The following is a 15137-nucleotide window of genomic DNA, read 5'->3' as shown; positions in this document are numbered from 1 at the left end:
ATTTAGAAGCAAAAAGTATATATTTTGTCAGTTCTAAAGAGGTATTCATATTGTTATATGCCTTTGTGGGAAAGTTTGTGCTGCAGCATTTCTGACAACTAGTGGGCTAGGATAGTTAAGATCAGGTTGACCATCTTCATTTTTCATCAGGAAAGAAGCTGAAGCTCAGCCACTAAAAATGAACTGTTAAAGATTTTATCAAAAGCAAACAGAATATAAACAACAATAAATTCTAAAAGGAAATAAAAAAAGACTAAAACAGAGCAAACTCACAATTATGAAACAATGACACTGCCATACACAGATTAGACCTCTTGTGACTAGACAGGAATATGTGTGGGAAGGTTGGGGGCACTCACAGTGAGCATTTAGAATTTTAATTGCAGAAACTGGTTCCTCAGTTTTAGGAATTAAAACAGTCCCAGAGAGGCCCATTGGTCTCTGGATTTTTGAATGTAGAGATGGCAAAGTAGTCTGGCTGAATCAGAACTGAAATATATTTGGAACGTCTTCCATAACCTCAATATAAAACAAAACAAATTTGGAATACTTGGGAAATTTATTTGACCTGCTTGTAATAATACCACTAAGGGAGAGACGGAAGAATAATAGAATGGAAAGAGAGTCATCACACACAATCACCATTACCAAATCCCTGTATTTACCTGGTAGTATGTAGGCATTCTGCACTTCGTCCTCGTTTTGCTCTGGGCAGCATAAGAAGCTCACTGCACAGACAGGATGGGTGGTGAGTGAAACAGATAAATTATGAGACATGGGTTATGCCAATGGTATGCCAATGAAAACATGAAAAGGGAAAAAACCAGATTGTCTGCACTAGCATATTTGCTTGAGAGGTTAAACAAAAATAAACATGAAAGCATTTAAAAATTTTAAACAATAAAGTACAAATACTATGATTGAAGTCCTAGCTGTTGCTGATTTGCCATTATATTTCAAAATGATTTTATAGAATATTAAAACAAAACAAAATTAAATATTCCTCAAATAAGATATAGGAATCTGTTTCCAATTATAGATAACTGAGTATTTTTTTAATACTATAAATTTGGCCTGATACCAATGGGAACTCCGAACATTTTTATATCTTTGTAACAAATTAAAGCGTGGTAGTTTTCTTGGCTTTTATAGCCACTGAAAATGCAATACCATATTATGTTTCTTACTAACCAACTAACAATATAATTGATTAGAATTTTTATTTTAAAATTAATACTTTATCTATATCCAAATTAATTTCACAATATTGACTGCCCTGGTCAAGTAGCCCTGTGTTTTCCCTCCTCACCTAAACTCATGGTGGCCCAAATGAATGTTGATAAAACAGCCCTCATTCAACTCAAGCTGAGATGTCTGGAATCCTATTCCTCAGAGCAGCTCTTCATCCTAGTACCTATTGTGACTCCATTCTTGAAGGTCACAACCCTACTTTCTACAGTAGGATGGCAATTAGGTAGGTCAAGAAGTTCTACTAGGGTTCTGTGTCCTTGACTCCATGGCGAAAAAATCATTTAGCACCACTATCATGACCCTACTCCTACTGAAAGTTTCTCCATTTTAAAAAGCCAGAAGAGAATATTCAACAAGGTGGGTATTACAAAACCTTAAATCAGATCCTGAGCTTATAATCAGGCTAAATGTACAGGTATATGGTTACTTCAAGAAGAAAGTCTGTGGGCATGCAAAGCAACAGATTCATAATGTAGACTTATAGTAACTGTTTCCATGAAACATTAGTTCACAAATGCAGAATTAAATCTAAATACATATCCCCGTAAGAATTCATCTCAATATTTTGTATTCTAGGCATTTTCTAGAAAGAGATTTTATGAAAAGAGGAATATAACAGAAACATTATTATTGAAGTTCTCATAGAAACTCTGAAATTAACTTTCAAATGACATGTATCCACAATGTTTTAAATTATATAAATAACATAATTTTTATGATTACTAATACCTCAAATATTGTGATCCACAATAAATAAAGTATTTGAAAACTGCCTATGCAGGCTCCCTTCTATAATTTAGGTCAACATCTAAGTCAACAAGCTGTACCTTTAAAGCTGTCTAAGCATAAATTCTGATTTTGTAAAAGAAATTGGATAATTATAACAATATAATATTAGCCAAATATTTCCTAGAGTTGCATTTTAGAATATCTTAACAGCTGTTGCTTGAGAGAAGTTCATTTTTGAGTGATACTTTTACTGTCTAATGTGCTATGCCGCAATATCTGTATATATTAAAACAGAACAAAAATTCATAACATTGAGATCATAATTTTGAAAAATACCTGTCTTGTTCTGATAAATACTGACTATCCACGTCTCTGGCTCTATGATCAACTGGACTTCGGGAGGCATCATGGTGTCTGGTTGGAGAACGTGACCTTCTTGTTGGATGAATTTCATCTAAACTCCTAAAGTGATTACAAAATTCTATGTGTCAAATTGTTTCATCTTCCCAAAACAGGCAGACAGACTAAAGTGAAGGAACTGACAGTGATATGCAAATAAACACTGAAAAGTATTTGCGTCATAATCAAAACCTATTTTATCAATGAGTTAAGGGTATTTATTTTCTACGAGTTTTTGCCTGTGGCTGCATTTCTCCAACCTTCTTTCACACTTCTACCAAAAAACAATTTTCATCGGCATAATTAATTACAATTTCAGGAGTGTGTATCAGAGTAAAATGAAGTAGAGCAGTATATTATATGTTTTATTTATATTTCCAATCATTTAAAGTGCTTCAAAGAGACAATCCTAAATCTCTTCAAAGTCCATTCTGTCTCTTAACCTTATCCTCTTTGCCACTTCTCTCCACAATTCTGATTTGCTACAATTTTTTTTCTAACAAGAAAGAAAACTAGCAAACAGAATACAAGCCAATTATTCAAAAACTATTCCTGGGACACAAACGATTTCTACTCCCTGGGAAATTTATTCAGATTAAAATAGACTGCCATATAGGTTGGATAAAGAATAAAAAAGCATTTTGCCTACAGTTAATTCTGAAAAAAATAATTTGACCAAACTACTTTTTCATTTCAGTTAGTTTTGCAGCAATTTACACTGCATTATAATAAAAATGTACTGTCAGGGACACTGAGCCCATTTCAAAGCCTACCTCTGTAATGGCACATTTGGTAAACGTGAACGCGGCTTTCCCTGATCACTGCCGCGATGAGGAGATACTGAACGTGAGCGGTGATGAGTTGTTCTTTGCTGTTCTGGCACAGTTAATGTTGTAGATTTACTTTCTCTAGCACTAGACCTATAGCCTACTGGCAAGAGTACACACAGAAAACATTTAGTCAGTATTCTTCTGTAATGCAAACATTAACACAGAAATATAAAATTACACTAAAGTAGCCATTGATCTATGAAGAATACATGTCATGCAATCAGTTAAGTATACCTACATAGAGTGTAACATATACATGCACTGAAACAGGTTACAGTTGGCTCAAAGGTACCATGGAGATACTAATACGAATATGACAGTTGATGCCTCAGACATTATGATGAGTTGGGATACTGTTTCAATGTAAATAATGAATGAGTTTGTGACTTAGTAACACAAATGAAGCGCTTGACAGGAAACTATAGTTAATATATGTCAATGCTTAGAAATATATTTAATAAATTTAAATAAATTATTCATTTCAATTTTTATTGTAGAGGATAAATTACTTTAGTTGGATTGCAAATGGCCTCTTTAATAAGAAAACGAATATATTATTTCAGTTTTAATTAACAAAGAAGAGTAGGAGATCTTCACCATTATACTGATTAAGTATACCATTATACTGATTGTGAAACCACAAATAATACTGCAATTTTCAAATGTAGTATATGACTGAAGATGACGATCACAATAATGTAGAGAAAATGAACCCTTCTAAAAAACCAATTGCCATATCTGCCTTACACATCTGAAACTACTCCATAATTATTTTAATTAGCATAATTAAGATAATATAGTTAACATATTGCAATTTGAAATTAATTATAACAGCTACTTTTCCCCTGAAGTTAAGGTTTATATTGTCTCTGATTTGGTTAAGATAAAACAGTAATCTCAAAACCAAAATAAGAGTTTAGGGTTTAAAATTTTTTCACAAGGGTCACTGTCTTTTATTATCATAAGGAAAATTAAAAAATTATGTGGCCAAAGTAAAAACAAAAAACTATATTTACAACTACATAAAACATACATAAAGCATAAATACATTAAATTTAACTGGGAAGCTAAAACTGTTGCTCATTTTTTACTTGGTAACTCTCACATTATCTCAAAAATATGTTATGAAACATCATGAGTAAAGGCAGGCTAATAGTCCCTAGCAGTTTATATACTGTAAATCCATGATCTTATGCCTAATTTTAAGGGACTTCAAACATTTCGTTACACTTACTTTGACAATATTCAGACCAAATAAATACAACCATTTTGTCACTCTGTAAAAACATATGTTTAATGATCATAAATGGTATAATTTATAATTTCAAATACTTTAATTTTTTATCTTATCAAAATACCAACTAAGCTATTGAGTTTTGTGTAAAAAGTCTGTTATTCAGATGTAATATTATATTGTAATTTTAAGACTAGAAATTATAATATTAAGGCTAGAAAGAGACCCACTAAGTTAACATGTAGGGCATACACTATTAATACATAGCTCATTGTAAAAAAAAAAAAAAAAAAAAGTGACTGTTTTTTAAAGACAATTAATCCATAGTCTGAATTACTTAAACATTTTTAGTTACCATTTGGTATCAATTATACAATAATTATGGAAGGCCAATATTGACTTATGAGCCCTATTTCGAGATTTAAGTGCATATTCAAGGTATATAAATAGATTTTGTAAAATTAATTATTACAGAATAAATTTTAGAGAATTTTGGCATCTTGCTGTTAAAGATATATAATTAATTTGTTTCTTGGATTCTTTGTGTTTATATAGAAATTAATGTCTTTTTTGTCCTATTAAGAAAGGACTTTAAGGAAACAAGTGAAATCTTAAAACTTTTAACATATTAACAACTTTCAATGTAACTTAGAAAGTTCTGAATTCATAAAGAGAAAGTACACTGAAGGCAATGTGTACTATTTTGGTGACTCAAAGTCATTTTGAATATAACATACGCTATAATATTCAAAGTTTTAACATTTGACTCTATAGTAAATGATCTCAAATAAATATGCATTTATAGTTCTTTGCAATTTACAAAGAAAAAGTTCTTTGCTTTTTAAATTTATAGTTGCTTTTTACAAAAAATTTTATTTTCTTCACATGATGTTTAATTTATTGTTGACAACATGCACTCTATCTTCAGAACCATGACTGGTATCAAACTTTTTTTTTTTTCCAGTCGGAATCTCGCTGTCCACCCAGGCTGGATGATCTTGGCTCACTGCAATCTCTGCCTCCCATGTTCAAGTGATGCTCCTGCCTCAGCCTCCCAAATAGATGGGATTATAGGTGTGTGCCACTAGGCCCAGCTAATTTTTGTATTTTTAGTAGAGATGGGGTTTCACCATATTGGCCAGGCTGGTCTGGAACTCCTGACCTTGTGATCTGCACACCTTGGCCTCCCAAAGTGCTGGGATTACAGGCATGAGCCACCATGCCCGGCTAGGATGAAACTATTTTGTGGTAATCCCAATGTTTTAGTTGACCAGAGATTAGAGATTCTTTTTTCTCATTTTCTGGTTGAAGTTGCTAGATTCCTCACCTCAGATGAGGGCATTCTGTATATGGTCATTTTTATTCTTCTTAATCAGCTAAAATTTTTTACTTTAAATAACAATAAGGCTATAACTACAAAGTTAATAAAATGTGGCTCTGGCAGTCTCAACTGCTGAAAACCTGCTATATTTCCCTAACTGGAAAAAGATAGTAAGCACATGAAACAAAAACAGAGAATTTTGTGTTCTAGAAAAGCCAAGGCACTAGGAAGTTTAAGTTTTGGCTGTAGTAGAACATTTTGTATAGAGCTTTTGAGCTTCTCTAGATAATATACAACCAGGAACTTCCTTGAGTACATTAAACATATATAGAAGATGACTTCCATATCAAAACAAATTTTTTCTTCATATTGGATGCTAGAAATATAGAAGCAAATTTGTAACCAACATTTAAAAGTACATAGGAATGCACTGTGCTAACTTATCACCTCACTTAATTTAGCTTCTTGTCCTTATTTTACTGACTCATCTTTCCTCTTCACTTAAAATGTATTGTATATTACTATGTGACTAATTATATTTGCCATACAGATACTACCACATAATCACAATCGATCAATGAAGAGTGTATCTGAAAATATTAATGAATTACATGATCTCCTTTAATTTATGAGGAGATCTTTGAAACATAAAATATTACTTACTGGTTTTATAAGTTACTAGTCACATTCTATTAAAGTTTGACTCATTACATTTTAAAATGCTAAATAAAAATAAACAATATTATTTGAAAAATACTGCTTCTGTATAACAGAGATTATGCATGTTTGCAAACACTTTGAGGGACATGGTATATTTCAGTATGGAATATAGGTATATTTAGAATTCAGTGCTCCTTGTTGATATTTAAGCACTAATCCCATCTTTGGTGGATTCCATAACTCACTTTGACTTCTCACAAGATGTTATCCATGTTGCTCTCTCAGAGAAAGAGGAAGAAACTCATCATTTGTGTAAGCATTTATTTAATTGGCCATTTATTTCATTCACTGTCCTGTCTCATAACAAAAAATATGAAATTTCAGGTGAACAAAAATTGGGAACCACTCACCGAAGTAAATTCTATTTAGATAAACTGGTAATGACAACATTAAGGCTGATTAATGGTCAAGATTCTTGTTAGAGGTGATGATTTTTCCCCCAGGAATAATCTAATTCCTATTTGAATATCCCAAATTAATTTAAATGTATAATCACTTTACTCTTTCAATTTAATGACAAACTAATATGATGTTACATTTTGTGTGAACTTTTTTGTTGAGAATGTGTCTAATTATTATGGTCTTCTAAGAAATAAAAACAGAAAGCAAAAATGAAATGCTCTCCAGTATGATCTAAATCTCTCACCAATACACGGACATTAAAGATTAATATACAAATATATAGATTTTCACAGCACTAGATTTATTATTTTAACAATATTTTCTACTTTCACACAGTGATTAAATACTACATTTTTGGCTGCGCATGGTGGCTCACACCTGTAATCCCAGCACTTTGGGAGGCCGAGGTGGGCAGATCATGACGTCAAGAGATCGAGACCATCCTGGCCAACATGGTGAAATCCAGTCTCTACTAAAAATATAAAAATTAGCTGGACATGGTGGTGCACGCCTGTAGTCCCAGATACTGTGGAGGCTGAGACAGGAGTATCACCTGAACCTGGGAGATGGAGGCCCCAGTGAGCCAAGATCATGCCACTACACTCCAGCCTAGCGACAGAGTGAGACTCTGTCTTAAATACATACATACCTACATACATACTATATTTTCTCTGAATTATAGGGAACAAATGCAACTTGATTTTAGAGAACTCTCCATAATTTTCTCCCAGTTTTAGTAAAGTTGTATGCATCTCTCCAAACTGTGAAGTTAGTATGGTAGAATTTATCAACTTGAGCAAAACCATTGCCCTCAAATTAAGTACACTACCATCTGAGAAATTACATAAATGAAGGGCATACATTTCAATATTGTCTTTAAAAACTGCCTTTAAAATTCATATTTATACATTTTAAGACTGTCTCTTTCATTTCTTATTTGAATATTTACTTCTCCTCTCATTAGTAAATTTTTAAAAAGTATAGAATTAGTGCCAAGAAAGTAAATCTTTATCACTTGATTTTACACACTTCTCTGACAAAAGTCAGATGAGAAACATTTAAAACGTACAACATCACAGAAGTCTTATTAACTTACACAATGACAAAAAGATGTTCACTTCAAATGAGTACTTCATCTTTCTTAAACATATTACTATTTTAAAACATATACACACATTCTAGCTACAATCAGTGGGGAACACATCACAAAAGCTTTAAAAGTTATAGCCAGGCCACACATGCAATTTTAAACCTGGCCATGCACTTTTCTCAGTATATTCCATGGAAGGCTACATTATTTTCAGAAATGGTGGAAGGAAAATCATAGAAATGCAATATAAAACATAGAACAACATAGAATTTTTATTTAATAACCCCATCTTTTCAAGATAAAATTCATATTTTCACTTATGCTCAGAGCATTGTGAAATAATGATTTGTTTCACCTAGTTAGCCATGTTTCTATGGAAGAACCTCACTAAAATAAGTGGGAATGCTAATTAGCAGAGACTAGTACATTTAAAACTTTCTTAATAATTTGAAATGTGGCCAGGCACGGTGGCTCACGCCTGTAATCCCAGCACTTTGGGAGGCCAAAGTGGGCGGATCACGAGGTCTGGAGATCGAGACTATCCTGGCCAACACGGTGAAACTAAAAATACAAAAAATTAGCTGGGTGTGGTGGCGGGCGCCTGTAGTCCCAGCTACAAGGGAGGCTGAGGCAGGAGAATGGCATGAACCCGGGAGGCAGAGCTTGTAGTGAACCGAAATCAGGCCACTGCACTCCAGCCTGGGTGACAGAGTGAGACTCCGTCTAAAAATAAAATAAAATAAAATAAAATAAAAATAATAATTTGAAATGTAAGTCACCATGGAATAATATAATACTGATTTCTCTGTGATATAAATCTTCAGTTTAGTATCCTAAAGAGGTCTGGAAGCTGACAGAGAAAACAAGCAAAGCAGCACAGTGAAGCAGGGCCGTGCTCTTCACTCACGCACCTGGAGGAACTACGCCAATACCATCATCAACCTCATAATCTGAGATGTCACTATCACTGATTCGTTGAGATCCTGCACAACAGAAGGCAAACAGATACCTCTGTGTCTGGTTGGTTTATGAAATGTAAAGGACATTGTTAAACTTTTTTTAAAAAGTAAATTACATTACTACTGAAAACTTATGAAGACTAATACAGTACACACTGAGCTAATTTTAAAAGAAATGTTTGTTCTCTAAGGATAACATTTTATCAGTATTTTCTCCTCATTACACCAAAGACATATAGAAACAAGGGGACTTTACTGAATAAGATTTTCGGATTAATTCTTTAATTAAAATATTATACTAAAAGCCTGTAGCACAGTATATACAGTACATTGTTTTCTACACAATTAAGTGCTTTCCTCTGCAGTTCAGAGAGGATAGGGCTGAGTGGAAAGGTTCAGAGACATTTCTTGGCTGGAGCTCTATTCAGCCTGTTTTATGAAAAAACATCAGGGCCCTTTATAAAATATTTATGTTTAGCTCCCCAAGTTAGTCACTATACTTCACTAAACATTGACTTTGAGGAAATTACTGATCAGGGAAACATCAACATGAAATATTTAATTATGCGAGAAAAATAATTTAGTTCCAGATTACCAAAATGAGGCGTCTTTCAGTTGTTAATTTAGAAATGTAGCTATGACTCCAAAATTACTCGATAAGTACAGAAAAAAGTAGCTTTTCCCAATCACTAGATGAATCGTAATAAACATAACCTTCTAATATTTTAAACAATATTTCTTGTGAATAACTATTAAAATATTTATGAACTGGCTGGGCATGGTGGCTCTCGCCTGTAATCCCAGCACTTTGGGAGGCCAAGTGGGGTGGATCATGAGGTCAGGAGTTCAAGACCAGGCTTGTCCAACATGGTGAAACCCCGTCTCTACTAAATACACAAAAATAAATTAGACGGGCGTGGTGGCGCGCGTCTGTAATCCTAGCTACTCTGGTGGCTGAGGCAGGAGAATTGCTCAAACCTGGGAGGCGGAGGCTGCAATGAGCCAAGATCATGCCAACACACTCCAGCCTGGGTAACAGAGTGAGACTCTCTCGGGGGGGAAAAAGAAAAATCTATGAACTATAAAGTTATTAAGACCTCACATGTAGCAACCCACCAATGATGATAGAAATTATTCCATCAGTCAATAATCAACAGCTCAATTGGCCCTGTGCAAGAATTTTAATTCAGAGGTTTTTGGCTTTCAGCTCTGGAATTACTCTGCTATGCTATATTATTTTCATTGTGAAAATGTAGAAACAGTTTTGCCAAGATTCTTCATAAAAATGAACAATTTTCCAATATTTTGATCTCTAATAAAACATTTGAAAAACAAAAACATCTTGAATTATTAATCACTAATTAGATCATTAGAGCATAATTACTTTGTGGCAACTAAAACAACCTTAACCTACTTTGTAGCTTTTTGCTAGAGCTTTCTCCATGAATATGTCGCCTTGGCATGAAAGGTGATGGCTGAGGCAGAGGTAGTGAAGACTCATCATGTGTCTGAAGTTTATACCAATGCGGTTCATCGTCTAAAAGCGCTGTCTCCAATTCTATGAGGATCTGAGAGGGTAATTCTCAAATTAAATCAAGTACTTTTATCAAAACATAATGTAATAGCAATCGTAATAAATATCACAAAACTGTATTAACTATTTGACTTGAGTTTTTAAAATATACATCACCTCTCCAAGAAATTCACTTTCTTCTTCTTGCACTCTGGGTTGGTCCCACACAGTTATTTCTAACATTCGTTCTCTAAAATCTCTACGATGTACATGTGAATAGACAAAAGTTTGATTCCATTTTGGTTCTAGGATTTTCTTTACTGTTTTGGTCCTCCTTTTACTTTTATCACTGAAAAATAAGTATGTTTTGTAAATGAAAAAGCAAGTATATGCTGCCATCTACTGTAGTCACATGTAAAACTGCCGTTGATATTTATATTATTTTAACTTATAACTCATTGAAAGTCTATAAAAAGATACTAGAGTTTAATAATCTAACTTCAATTACAATACAAGCAGTAGTTGTAATTACAGGGACACATACAAAGGTACATTCTAAATGATGTGTCGCTATCAAAGACTAATATGTCTATAAACAAGGTAACAGATTTCTTTTTTAATTGGCAGATTATTTTCAAATATTTCCAACACAAGGCTTGAGGGACTTCCGTTTTCAGAGATAATGTACTTTTATCTCCTCAGAAAGAATTATCTATTCCCTTGTTTTTAAAAAATATCCCAAAAGAGAAAATTCTACCTTTTCTATTAGTATAGATTTTAGGATTTTTCTTTTTTTCTAAAATTATTCACTACCTTCTATCTGGAAGAAAATACATTTTTACATAGGGATTTCGAGGACGCCCATCTACTCTAGCAGGTAGATCTGTTGCTTGCAGAACATTTACAATCAGCTGGTGTCCCACTTTATCATACCACAGTTTCACCTAGAAGCAATGAGGAAAGGAATTATTTGTAAAAATCATGAGGCATTACAATTTTACGTAAAACAAAATTAAAGTTATATTTAAAGGAGGAAATTTTGAATTACAATATAATGCAAAACAGATATTTCTAAAAACATACCAATTTGAAAGCATAAACACACAGAACTTTACTTTGCTCTTTGAGTACTTTAAACACAACTTACAACTGGCAGGCCTTCAGTGTTACTGTATACTCTCACATATCATTTTATAAAATAAAACTAATAATAATTTTTCCAAAAAACTAAGGGAAGAGGGAGATATAAAATCATTACTATTGTTCTTAAAAGTTAAAAATAAGAGTTTGAGGATTAATTGTGTCTAAATGACTATAGCGTGACTAAATGCTTTTTCTGGTGTCACAGGTAGTTAAAATAAAAAAAAAAGTTTGGATATTAGGAATAAGACATACAAAGAATTAGAAGAGATCATAAAACATATTTACTGTAGGCCTATTTTATACAGGCACTGCTAAGTATTTCCTGGTATTTTTTCTCACTTATTTTTTTTTATTTTTTGGAGACATGGTCTCACTCTGTCACAGGCTGGAATGCAGTGGCATGATCATAGCTCACTACACAGCCTCAAACTCCTGGAACCAGCAATCCTCCCAGTTCAGCCTCCCAAGTAGCTGAAACTACAGGTGTGCACCACCATGTCTGGCCATTTTTTAAAATGTTTTATAGAACTGGGGATCTTGCTATGTTACCCAGGCTGGTCTTGAACTCTTCAGCCTCTCAAAGTGCTGGGATTAAAGGCCTGAGCTACTGCACCAAGCCCTCATTTAATTTTTAGAATTAACCTATTACACGTTATTTTTCATGAGAGAAGGAGGAAAAAACAAAGGATACAATACACAAACGATATCTTCAAACTACAAGAAGGCCAAATGATATTTCTATTAACCAAGATTTCATGACAGTAGACCAAAGAATACTGGGGAAGTAACATACTAAAATCCTGTCAAACTCACAAGAATTGGATTTTATCAGTCATTACAGTATCTGCCCTGGCAGTGGTGATGACACTTTAACAATGTCACCACCTTTAATTTTTTTCCTTTAATTTAGAAGTTACTTTTCATTCTACGTTTGAGTAAGCATATGCTGTTAATGGGTATATGTTAGAACATATCTGAGAGTCATCATAACAAAATAAACTAATTTAACATAGGATTAGCTTTTCATGGTAAGGAACAGATTAAGAATTCAAACCTGGATCTGTCTGATTCCCACTTGATACCTAAGATGTGGTTTTCACAGAACCAGAATAGGTTTCCATCCTCTTTTAAAATATGTGGAGAATACGAGAGATTTACACATACACTGAAGAAAAAGATGGCAGGGCAGATAAACCCAAAGGGTATTACAAAGATATTCAATATACTAAAAATAAAAGTTAAAACCATAAAAGCCCTAGAGAAATAAGCTTATATATATCTTCTCTGTCTCATTAAAACCAAGAGAAAACCACAAAGGCAGACCACAGAAATCCACACATTATCAGAGGAGCAAAAGGTCATTTTCTGTATAACAACTTGAAACAAATAGTCTGAAGTCCTTAAATTATAATATCAACATAACATTTTCCATCATAATCTACAAATACATGGCTCTTCATTATACTTAACCCTAGTTTCTTCACTCCAGGTTTCCCCAGATCACATAATAAGGCAATAGTGAGAAAATGGTAGCTTTTTCAGAGAGCTTTCAGTGGCAACGAAGAGTTTTGCCAAATGTCTTAGGAAGTTAAAAAGAATATTCCAAATTTAGGCTCTTCAGGCTCTAGGCTCATAAGGTTGTTACATAAATGGGGCATGAATTCCTAATATTATGTGTAAACAATTATTTACCTTAGAAACTTTTACACCAAAAATATGAATATTTACTTATGTTACCATTCATCAATTAATGTTCAGAGTATCTGGCACATTGCAAGCACTCAGTAAGTATTTCTGAATAAATGTGAATAAAGGAATAATTTAAAAATGCATGAAAAACTAATGAAGTAGATTATGGTGTTAAATGACTATGTATTGCAGGCTTCAAGGAAAGGGGAACATATTTAAAGACAGACTCAGACAGTATATGCAAATACTAACAGTCTCCAACATGTACAAAAAATACATACAGAAAGTTGCCCTGGTAAGACTTGTGGGGCATCTTTTAGAGCTCCAGGACTTGTTGGAGAAATAACAGAAATGGAAGGCCTTTCCATCTTCTGAGATTCAAAGGAACTTGAACCTAAAATAAGAAAAAAAGGTAATATTTGTAAGTGTAGAAAATATTTTTAATAAAATGTTAAATGCATCCTTATTTGCATAAAACCATAATTACTACCACTGATGACGGAACCTACTTTTAATGGGGTAGATTTTGTCTTCAGTTAATTGTCTATTTAAGAAATATTAAGAATGATATAATGAAGTGTTGTGCTTATTTCAATTGGAAAGAATTGATCTACATTTCTGGAGTGCATGGTATTGCACAGACTCTTGTATGACTTCACATATGGGTAAAGGTCTGCGTCAGCGATAAGGAAGATAGTGCCTGTTAACACTAATTATCTTGCCTAAAGTTCTTACTGAGAAATTAAAACAAATGCATACATAACATAATTTATGAACCACATCTAAACCAGATTTTGTCATTGTTTTAAAATCAGATATACCATCTATCTTAGTTTTGATCTTATAAATGAGTATCTTGAACCTCTGAAAATGCTACTTCAAGTAATTCACAGCTAGTGATTTGCTTCAACTTCACACGAAGGAGGCTGGGTCTCCTCTCGGCCACTTGGTGGAGTTCTTCACTGTTCAAGTATACCCTGACACACAGAGCAATATAGAGTGTTTATAGAAGGCTATTGATCCAGAAAGTATAACCTTGAACTCACCACCATTCAAACTTAGCCAATGCTTCATTGAGAAATACTGTTTATGAAGCATTGCCTGAGTATGTGCAATCCACACATTTTTCCTATAACTACAAATTAATTCTCAGGTCATATTTTGTGCCCTCCAAAAACTGTTAGTGATAAAAAACAGCTCTATAAAATTGTTACTGTGTGTATTTTCCCACGTATATTTAAAATACATTTCCTTGAGTCTCACAACAGGATTGTTGTTATTTCTAATAATGCTTGTTTGTAATATTATGGCAATCAGTGTATTTTTTAATCATATCAATAATATAAATTATGCAATTAGTCCCACCACTTCTTTGTATTGGTCACCAGAAAGCTCAAAGCCAAAACTGGGTACACCTCTAGCAGAACATGATGGTATGCATTTTAGATGATAACCTAGCCTAGTGTCTGTTTCCTTGTTTATCCTACTTTCATATTTTCTTCTCCCTTCTAATCACTATCACTGCTTTTCCCCTAAATCACCTTTTATTCTCTACTTCTATAACCTGGGTTCTGTAAGAACATCTCGGGAATCAAGTCCAAGTATTAACTTAATGCCCATCCATTGCAATGAAAATATTTGGGTCACTTCTGCATTATCACTGAAAACTTAATTGTCTATACTTGATTGCACACAATATCATCTTCTCTCATACAGAAATGCCTTTAATTCCCATATAGATAACTCTTTCAACCCTCTGGTTTCACAATCCCTTGACCCATTATGTTTAGTGAAGTTTACTCTACCCATTCATTTCTAAAAACAATCCACACACTTTGTTATTGTCAGGCCTCTGGG

The 15137-nt window shown here is 33.4% G+C and overlaps 1 protein-coding gene across 50 annotated transcripts in view; it reads right to left on the bottom strand.

Moving 5' to 3' along the window:
• The window catches only part of RIMS1 (regulating synaptic membrane exocytosis 1), a 499940-nt gene that overhangs the window by 150785 nt on the left and 334018 nt on the right, over positions 1-15137 (bottom strand). For 28 of the 50 annotated variants that reach the window (XM_008013531.3, XM_008013512.3, XM_073006134.1 and 25 more), the window contains 8 exons: positions 13562-13674; positions 11262-11392; positions 10626-10797; positions 10350-10503; positions 8888-8959; positions 3153-3309; positions 2317-2442; positions 666-728 (listed from right to left, as the gene is read on the bottom strand). In XM_008013531.3, the coding sequence (XP_008011722.1) occupies positions 666-728; positions 2317-2442; positions 3153-3309; positions 8888-8959; positions 10350-10503; positions 10626-10797; positions 11262-11392; positions 13562-13674 (988 nt within the window). The remainder of the gene's footprint in view (positions 1-665; positions 729-2316; positions 2443-3152; positions 3310-8887; positions 8960-10349; positions 10504-10625; positions 10798-11261; positions 11393-13561; positions 13675-15137) is intronic. The other 22 variants (XM_008013509.3, XM_073006153.1, XM_073006140.1 and 19 more) reach the window with 3 other exon arrangements.

This window comes from Chlorocebus sabaeus, chromosome 17, assembly GCF_047675955.1.
Source record: "Chlorocebus sabaeus isolate Y175 chromosome 17, mChlSab1.0.hap1, whole genome shotgun sequence".
Classification (NCBI taxonomy): Eukaryota; Metazoa; Chordata; class Mammalia; order Primates; family Cercopithecidae; genus Chlorocebus; species Chlorocebus sabaeus.
The sequence above is the reverse complement of the archived record's forward strand: the minus strand, read 5'-3'. Positions and strand labels throughout refer to the sequence as shown.